General features: G+C 38.2%; 1 protein-coding gene across 1 annotated transcript; it reads left to right on the top strand.

Annotated features, from left to right (window-relative positions):
- Positions 1-6367: 6367 nt before the first annotated feature.
- Positions 6368-9059, top strand: LOC133873157 (uncharacterized). Its single transcript, XM_062310888.1, has 6 exons — positions 6368-6612; positions 6823-6958; positions 7136-7220; positions 7320-7367; positions 8357-8454; positions 8550-9059. Exons 1-6 carry the CDS (start codon positions 6435-6437, stop codon positions 8680-8682), a joined length of 678 nt encoding a protein of 225 aa, XP_062166872.1. The 5' UTR covers positions 6368-6434; the 3' UTR covers positions 8683-9059.
- Positions 9060-9708: the final 649 nt, after the last annotated feature.

Raw genomic sequence — 9708 nt, 5'->3', positions numbered from 1 at the left:
TATAGGTCAGTATTTTAGCATATGTACAAGGAATAATGAATCAAATTGGGGTTGTCAAAAAGCTATTTTGATGATACCAAATTTCATGCCAGGAAATTATACACATTTTTTACATTTTCGAAAAGAGGGAGACAAACATTACAAGTACACTACACATTACGAAGTTTACCAATACACTAGTTACAAGGTTTCAAAGTTACAAATACACTAATCATTACAAACATATTAGTCATTACAATTTTTCAAGGTAGCCGTTTGTAGGACATATGTCCTTGACTGACACCATACAAGTTGCCCCAAAACACAGCTAAGAAGACAACAAAAAAAACCCAAGAAAATGCCAAAATTCGGCTATTTGTCTTTGCAATTTTCACTTGCATGTCATATCGAATTGCTTCGATCTCTAGCTTGGCCTTCAATTCTACAACTTCCTTGTTCAGCATAGCGTGCCTGTGTTGCACACGAGTCAATGCTCGTCTAGCATGTTCACACATTTCAGAATCTTTCCATTGGAAGAATCCGCAAGACCGACCAACCTATTCAATTAGAGGTCTCATAAACAAAGTTAGTTTTTCAACGTTAAAAAAAGTTCAATGGAAGGCCAAGTATAATTAAGAGTTGATACCACTTTACTTACTAACATAATTATATTATAGGGGTAATTAATGTGGAAACAAGCATACAATGCAATTATGATACATATAGAAATGATGTACATATTAATCTGGCTCTTTTGGAATTTAAGCATGATCATATCTATAAATTAAAAAAATAGAAATCTAACATACATGACTAAGCTCATTGACCTCTTCTCTTTCGATTTGTTAAGATACAGTACATGCATATCACAAAAAGTGGTGCTTTCAATTTGCTTATCATTTAACCAAACCAAATACAACATAATGCTACTGAAATTATTTACAATGCCAAATAGTGGTGTCATTATTGCTAAAGTCCTCAGCAAATGACGAGAATAAAGATATTAATGCTCTGATTTCATGAATTATCTAAGAGGTATTCATCATGCAATCATTGTCCGAACACAACTAAATAATAACCAATACCTCATTTCAGGATAATTTAACCAGAAACCACTCGAGCAAAAGAAAGAAAAAACGACCCATTGTCTTCAGTTACCCATTGTCCGAAAACAATAACCCCAAAACAGTTCAGGCAAAAAAAAAACACCTCATTGTCCAAAAACAGGAAACCAAGGAACAAAAAAAAATAACAAATTAAAAAATAAAAAATAAAAATCCTAAGACAATAATCTAAGATCTAACTTTCAAACCCTAAAAAAATTACCCATTATCTATAAAATATAAGAGAATAAGCAGACAAAGAAGAGATACTACCCATTATTTACAGATCCATTAAAAAAAAAAATCTTACCTCATAGTTCACACAACCGTAGAACAAGCGGCCGAAATTTTCATCGGTAAAGGAAGTCTTCAAAGGTGCAGGTACTCCACACCGGCAGATGGGCTCTCCGGATGTTGCTTCGCTCTTCCATGAACAAGACATTGAAGCTCTTCAAGGTCGACTCTTTCAGCGGGCTACTGCTTCGAAGTTGAAGTGGAACACCAAAGAAAATGACGTGAAAGAAGCTTCTGTTGCTTAGTTTGAATTGTTTTGTTTTGTTTTTCTTTTTTTCTTTTCATAAGCTTTAATCTACTGTACCGGAGGGCATTTTCGGAATAAAAATGGGGTAGACGGCACTTGACATGCACGTGAGCAGTTGACCGTCGGACATAACGGGTCTGACTGACGGAAGGGGGCAAACGGTGTCAAATTGGTAGTTGGATGCTCTATTTTGGTCGAAGGGGTAGTTCGTGGGGGCAAAATGACACTGGCCGGTAGTTCATGGGGGTAAAAGGTAATTACCCCTTTTTTTTTTAATGTTAAATTCACAAATAGAGTAGAACTTTGTTAATTTGCAAATTAATACTAATTAAAAATAGTTATTTCGCTAAGGTCCTTACCTGGTATTAGTTTCAGCTAATTATAATATATCACGTTTCAGTTTGTTGTTATAATTTCACGCCTCCCCTTCCCGGTGGTGTTTTCTCTCTGGCTCCTCGTGAGTTAGGGTGTTCTTTTGTTCCTCCTGAATTGGTCCAGTGAGGTTTTTTTCTCCTAACCTCTAAGGTTGTGGAGCTTTTGTTTCACCCAGTTAGATCCGGTGGTGACTGACTTTCCCCTAGCCTTTTTTGACTATTGTGGCTTTTTTTTTTTGTTTTCTTTGTTATTTCTTTCGTTTTGGCAGGAATTTTCATCACAAGATGTCTTATTTGGTGGAGTGGTCGAGCGCCTGTGTCGTCGGCGGGGAGATTTTGGCCAGTTTTTTTCACTTTTTTCTTTGATTTTGGAAGCCAGATCTACACTTCTCTGCCGATTTCTAACTACCACGCGCCCCCCAGCCTTGTTCCCTGGCGTCTTCCGCCCTTGCTGCCGCAAGCTCCGGTCGTGTCGGTCGTCAGTGGTCGGCGCGTGGCGCCCACACGCCTGGAAGCTCTCTACTCTGTGGTGCGCGTGAGGGCAACGCTCCGCCTTTTTCTGGTCGTGCTTGGCGGCATCGGGTTTTACGGTGTCGGATCTCCGTCTGGGTGGCCCCAATGACAACGCGTGTCTTTCACACGCCGCCGTCCGGCTTCTCGGCTCCTCCCCCACTGCCGGCAGTTTGTTTTGGATGTTTTTTGCCTCTGTATTTTTTGTGTTTTTCTTTTGTTTCTCTAGTCTCAGCCTGCTTGTGTTTGGTTCAAATTTTATGGGACTATTTGTTGGCTAAGTGCTAGATCTGCCTATTTCTTTAGAGAATGTGCATTATTGTCAGAGAGGTTCAAGTGTCCTTATAAAGTTTGTATTTCTGCTTAGGCAGCTGTTTTACTAAGTCAGATCCTTCTGGCTTAGAAAGTTGGGAGTCATGTCCCTTACTTTCAAGTTGTAAGCCTTTGGGCTGTTTGCAGTATTAATAATAGCACATGCTATTTTGTTCAAAAAAAAAAAGAAAAAAAGTGAAATTGAAAGAATCAATTTAATAGTCAAGATTATATTTTACAAGTTTAATAATATATATGTTGTCGTATTATTTAAATTTTTAAATGGCGCAACACAATACACATCATTAAATATAACAAAATAAATGTTTAACTGTAAAATAAATCAACTCATTAATCCAACGTCTAATTGAAAATTAAGTTGGACGGACACGTCATTGGGTAGAAAATTGTCTCGAAAACAAAAGGTGAAAATATGTCGACTTATATTACAAACATAAGTCTACAAAAAACTGTCTCTAGAAACAATGGGAAAGACATCATACGTCGAGGAATAATAAGGAGATGAACAATTATCCCAAAAATCAATGGAATTGACTTCTTTCTTCGTCTTTCTCTTTTTTATTTTTATTTTTTTTAAAAAAATAATAATAATAATAATCTTCATTGATACTGAGAAAACTAGAGCCAAAACTTTAACAAGTAGAGCTTATTGCTCTAAGGTTACAACTTTACGGGTACAATATGAAATTTCTTCCATCCATACACAATTCATAACTTGTTTTATTGCTGCTTTTGCAAGCCCGTGTGCAGCAAAATTGGACTCTCTCTTTGTATGACAAATAGTCAGATATGCCATCTTCCTATCATTCTTAACACCATTTTTGTATCCTCAACGATCTGGTCATATCTACTCCAATTTTGTTCCTTCTGTTTGATTGCATTTATAACTGTCAACGAATCACGCTCCAAGATAACACGATGAAGCCCCACATCATGAATTGTACTACACTCAAATCACCTCTAGCCTCTGGTACCATTAGTTATGAAACAAAACCATGTGTGTGGCTTCTCGTTGCAATCACCTGGCCTTGAGAATCTCTCACAATAATACTAGGCTTGACAATTTGAGTAAACGAGTCGAGTTCGGGTCAACCCGACTGACCCGCTAACACATTTACATTCAACCTAAACCCGACCCCGATTAATAATTGAATAGAAAACCTATAACCCGAACACGATCTGATTGTAAACCGGGTTATCCGACACGGACTCGATTGACATGTTTACTTCCTCTGAAGAAGAAGAAGAAGCTTCGTCCAAAAAAGAAGAAGGTTGTCTTCATCTGAAGATGAAGTTGTAGCAGCTCCGATCACTGAAAAAAAAAAGAAGCCCCCTCCGAAAAAGCCAGACCCTGAGCCTCAATCGTTGTCATCTGTATCCGGGTTTGATTCGGACATGGACTCTAGGGCCACCTCGAGCACGAGCGTGATTGCCGTGATGCCCATGGAAGACTTGGCCCTGAAGGCCGCCGCCAAACCCAGATCCAAGCATGCTTTGTCGCAGTCGGCCGCAAGATCGTCGGCGGCGACAAAGCGGCCGATTTTCGAGACTGATAGCAAGGATTCGTCCAACGGTCCAAGCAGGCCTTGAAGAAGGCGCTGGAGCCAACTCAGCCAAGCAGTGCGGCACTGCTTGGCTTTGGTGCCTTCTTCTTGGCCCGCTTGGATTGCCAGCGCGTACTGCGTGCGGCTAGGACTAAGGACGCTCGGCTAGGTTTTCCGTTTTCTAACCTTTCTTTCGAATTTTTCAGGTTTTTTTTTTTAAAAAAAAAAGTTATTATCGTGTTCGCGGGTTGACCCGCCAAACACAATTCTAATCGGGTCACCCCAATTATGACCCGAACCTGACTAGCCCAAATACAAACTCTGTATTTTTGTGTTGTGTTCGTGCCGAATTTGCGGGTCGTGTCAAAAATTGACAACCCTAAATAATACCAATACCCATACATCTAGTAGTAGCATCAATAGTCATATCTCAATTAATTTTGTACCATCCGTGTGGCAGCCTGTTCCATTTTAAAAGCAATTTTGTATGATAGTGGATCAAATATTCACCTATCTTCGCTTTGACTATGTTGAATGCCTCTAGGAAAGCACCGGACTCTTGAATATGGAGATTTGGATGGGTAAAAATACCTCCATGAATCACTGTATTTCTTTTAAACCAGATACTACGTGTAATAACTACATACAATGATATTTCCTCTACCGAACACTTGTCAATTCAATTTTTTCATGACTTCTATGAAACCTACTCTTCCAGCATTATTCTTTTGCACCTTTTTTCCATTAGCCCCCCAAACGTCAGAGGCTGAAGGACAATTCAATAAGATATGTGTATGGCACTTTCACATTCCATATTACAAAAAATGCAAAAATACTCTTTTACATTACCTCATTTTAGCAGGTTTCCTTTCGTTGGGAGGATATCGTTACACGCCTGCCACAAAAATGCTTCGACAGGATTTGGCGCCTGCAAATTCCAAATTGTCTTCCATCGCTTACTGCATCTAAAGCTTTTGAACCTTTCCCCACGCTGCAAATCTTTCTTTTCTTTTCTTTTTTCATCCCCAATGGAATTGACGTCACTATGTATAAAAAGAAGAATTCAAGACCAAAAGAATATTGAATAAATGATTAAATTTACTTCTTTTTTTTACAAACTTAAGCTTTTGAGATACATAATGATTTAATATGGTAATTCTGACTCTATCATTCACTTTTCATTTCAGTTAAATATTTCACGTGTTAAGCTTTATATATTAAGAGGTATGCGGTGATTCAACAATGAGTAGTTTTTGTAAATTTGTCAATTTTAACAGTAGTTTATTACTTTATGCGACTTGGTCCCAATTCTTGTACTCTAATAGCGTTTTTATTCGATTAGTGCAACACTCCAAGCCGAGTAATGCTACATATTACCCTTGTGTCATCTTTTTGTCCTCTCAAAATTGATGTGACTCTTAAAATCACCATTGAATATATGATAAACTACTATTGGATTTTGATCAAGTGATAATTTTAAGAGCCACATCAATTTTGGGGGACACAATGATGATATGTAGCATTACTCCTCCAAGCCCACTGTGTTCGATGCTGATTAAATACAAATGGGTTTCCACAATCTTTCTTTTGTTAATTAATTGCATTACCAAAGTCCCCTCAGATTAATCATTCGTATTGAGATTCATGAGAAAACGATAAAGCATAGGTGATTTTGTTGGAAAAAAATAACATTCATCTCTTCTAGTAGTTTGTTTGTCTTTCTTCTCTTAAAAATTACAACCTTTAAAACTTAATTCAATGAAAATGAGTCAAGTGACATTGAATATTATGATCCAATTTTTTTTTGTTTTGGGCCTTGTTCGGGTCAATCCAAGAACATCCCAAATAATTTAGGCCCAGACATAAAATTAAAATGTGGCTAAAGTACCATTTTGAAAAAAAGTAGGGAGCCAATTGATATTTTGACAAAATTTGGTGTAAGCTTCTCTAATTTCCTTCTTTCCAAAACGACAACCACCAGCTTCCCTTAAACCCATAGCTGATTGCCACACTGTGCAATCGCAAGCTTCTTCCAAACCTCATCGAGAAAATGTCAAAGCTCAGACTTCTCGGAACCGCACTGAGATCGAACTTTACGGTTCGAACGGTTAGGGCAAACCAGGGCCTCCCGTTTCTTCTTCGCGATTCGCCGAGACGGTTCTCGACCGAATCGGAGCAGTCGCCCCAGGATTCGGCGGTTGATCAGTTTCTTCAAACCCCAGACACAGGTTCGGGACGTTTCGTGCATTTCGAGCTTTAATTTGGGTGTTTTCGTAATTTTATTAGATAATCATACGGCTAGGGTTTAAGTTTTGTGTCTGGGTTTTAGGGTTAAAGTATGCATCTTTTTGGGTCTGTTTGGTTGCTGAGAAAGTGTAGGGAATGGGCAGAACATTTCACTGAAATGGGCATTTGTTTGTTTACTCTCTTGATATCAGGTTTGGTCTACGGGAAGTTGTTGGGAGTTACAAGGCATACACTGAAGACAGACGTTGTCAACATGCTTGAGGGGTGCAAGTTAACTCTGGATGATCTGAAAATCGATTACAACCGGAGCTTTATGCCTATGGGAATGTAATGCTTCCCCTTAACTTCACTTTGCTCTTAGAAAAGTTTATGTATGCGTCATTTGGTGCATTCTTTGCCTCTGTTCTCTGACTATTTTACACTTGGGTGGATTTGACATAGTATTGTTTAGATACTAGGAAAGGTTTTTTTTTTTTGGTCATATGAATTTGTTGCTGTGATCAGGATGGTGCAATTTCCTTCCCGTTATGCCTTTGATCAAGCTATGAGGATGGTCACAAAGAAGGGTCGATTGTACAAACTGGAGAGGGTAATGCCACGATAGATACATCTGCTAAGATATGATTTATCAGGTTGTGTTAGTATGCAAATATGTATAGGTTGATAATGTTTGTTTCTTGGATATCAGGCTTCTCGTTCTCAGTGGGATTCACTTACGCCCTATAATGGAAAAACCGTAAGTCAAAGATCTCAATTATATGTTTCTTGTCTCTGGTTAAACTTCTGAACTTAAGCATTTTGACATTCCAGTTTTTTTGAAGGTCCATCTTGTATTAGTCAAGCAATAGAAATCACTTGTCCTAGAACGTAGAGAGTCAGGTTATTAGGACCTTGGAGCTCTTCTTCCTCCACATAGAGGCTAAATGTGATCCTAATCTGTGGATTGGCATTTTGAGAGCGGATCAGCAACTGATACATGGATTCATGATAATTAAAGTGGGTTCTGATACTGAGTCATGTTTTAGATGAATGTTTTGACTAGTTTATTTGATAAGCTCAAACACTCCCAATTCTCGTTTGAGAGAAAGTAATTGTACTGGGTTGTATAATTCAGTGAAATTCTGAGAACATAGGACTCTAACCTGAATCAAAGGGGTGTTTACCATGGCGTTATGTCTCTTGAAGCATGGACTAGATTGAAAATATCCGAGTGTCAATAAAGTTCCCTTAGACTTGAAGCATGGACTACCATGCCAAAACTACTACTCTTGAAGAATAACATTATTGGTTATAAAAATTTCTCTTCCTAACTATTTCAAACTTTATTTGGTTAACTATTTCAAATATCAGGCATATATATCCACTCTGAAGATGCTTGTGCTTTAATGGAATTCGTATCTCTGCCGCTGTCTAGATGTTGTTAGTTGGTAATCATTGCCATCTCTCTGAACCTGGAGGCTGTCTCTGCAAAGATCTTTCAACTTTGCGTATTGAGTTTCTATCTCTCTTCTTAAAAATATGCCACAAATATCTCGAACTTTGATTGTTTTAACAATACCCAAAACCTTTTATAATCACTATGATGTCTGCATTTGACAGTATGACTTTTGGAACTTGAAAACTGCTGGCTGAAGCATTGTGACTTTTTCTAGTATCTACATCAATGTATTCCCTTTTCTACAACATGTTTAGTGATGTTAATTTGGACTTGCCTATTTCGGTCAGGTTTTACTGCATGGACTCCCTCGAAATGCTGTTCCTTATGATGTGGAACGATTCCTGACTGGCTGTGAACATGACTCAGCCATTGAGTTATTTCTAAGGTTTATGCCTCGTACTTTTTAAAAAGAGCTAAATGTTTGTATATGTTCCTTCTGATAATTTTCTCAAGTTGAATCCTTTATTTGTACCATTGCAGAGCTGGATCCCCAGATCCCATTAAAATGGCATTGGTACGCTTTTCTTCACAGATTGAAGCAATGAATGCATTCATCAAGAAGAATAGAGGCTTCTGTCTCAATAATCAAATCTTGGTGCGGGTTCTCCAGTAATAGTTTTGCGTCCCTTGCCTGGCTTCCATATCTTGGGGGAGGGTAGAATTTGTAATACTAACTAAACTTGCACTGATTATGTGCCTGAACATAGATAGGAAATTTCCCATTTTATAAGAGGCATTTTTATGGCATCTTGGAATTCAATTTTAATGTTTTGGAAGCATGTTGCTTTATGTTCTCTCTTCAGTTAAAGTAGGTAATGAAGGGGAGGGCAGAGCAAACCTCCTGCTAAGTTAGCTAACACAGCCGAGGGGGCTGGTATGAAAACAGGCGTTGATGTAGAACTCTGAAGAACTCAATAGCTGTATGCAAAATTGACTTGAAGTGTGGGCAACCATTTTTTTCCTTGTAATAAATATGGTTTCATTCTGTCATGGGATGTCCATAGGTATAATCTTGCGTATTAAATAGCATATAATTTAGGCTCTCCTGAACATGATATGGGTGAGTTTTGTTCCATTCGTATTCTGGAGGGTTAGTACAGTTTTTGGTATGGTATGGTATGAATTAGCACATTCCTTGAGGTTCTTCACGTTTCTCAAGATCTTTGCAAAACAACTAAATTACAGGACCCTTTCGAGTATCCCACCCCGATGCCTAAATTAGCTTATGTAAGAAAATAATGCTCTGGGTATAAAAACTGAGTCTTAGTTTATACAAGGGATATGTGCCTATTTATAGGCAAATAGGTAGAGATCAACCTGAAGTAGGTTTTCTGCTCCTTGTTGATCTAGAAGTGCTGTTAGAGTTCTACACTAAGAGTCCCATCCCGATTCTACCAGGAATGAGACTGTTGATCAAATTATATTTAAACTAAGAGTCCTATCCTGATTATATCGGAATAGGATTGCTGATCGGATTATGACTCTTACTTCAATTCAATGAGTCCTAATCCGAATTTATTGGGATAATTGATACCTAATTTATTGGGAATAGCTGCTATGTGTAATGCTCCCGGAATATGACTTTCTGGGAGTCCTGCTGTCTCCTCCTTGGGCTGGGCTAAGTGGAATTTTCAGAACA

Source organism: Alnus glutinosa, chromosome 7 (assembly GCF_958979055.1).
Source record: "Alnus glutinosa chromosome 7, dhAlnGlut1.1, whole genome shotgun sequence".
Classification (NCBI taxonomy): Eukaryota; Viridiplantae; Streptophyta; class Magnoliopsida; order Fagales; family Betulaceae; genus Alnus; species Alnus glutinosa.
This window is presented reverse-complemented; position numbering and strand designations above follow the sequence as displayed.

Excerpts from the sequence above, each read along its gene's own strand:
- LOC133873157 (XM_062310888.1), top strand. The coding sequence starts at position 6,435 with ATGTCAAAGCTCAGACTTCTCGGAACCGCACTGAGATCGAACTTTACG. Across the intron at positions 7,221-7,319 it reads GATTGTACAAACTGGAGAGG|GCTTCTCGTTCTCAGTGGGA; the intron begins GTAATGCCACGA and ends CTTGGATATCAG. Across the intron at positions 8,455-8,549 it reads GCCATTGAGTTATTTCTAAG|AGCTGGATCCCCAGATCCCA; the intron begins GTTTATGCCTCG and ends GTACCATTGCAG.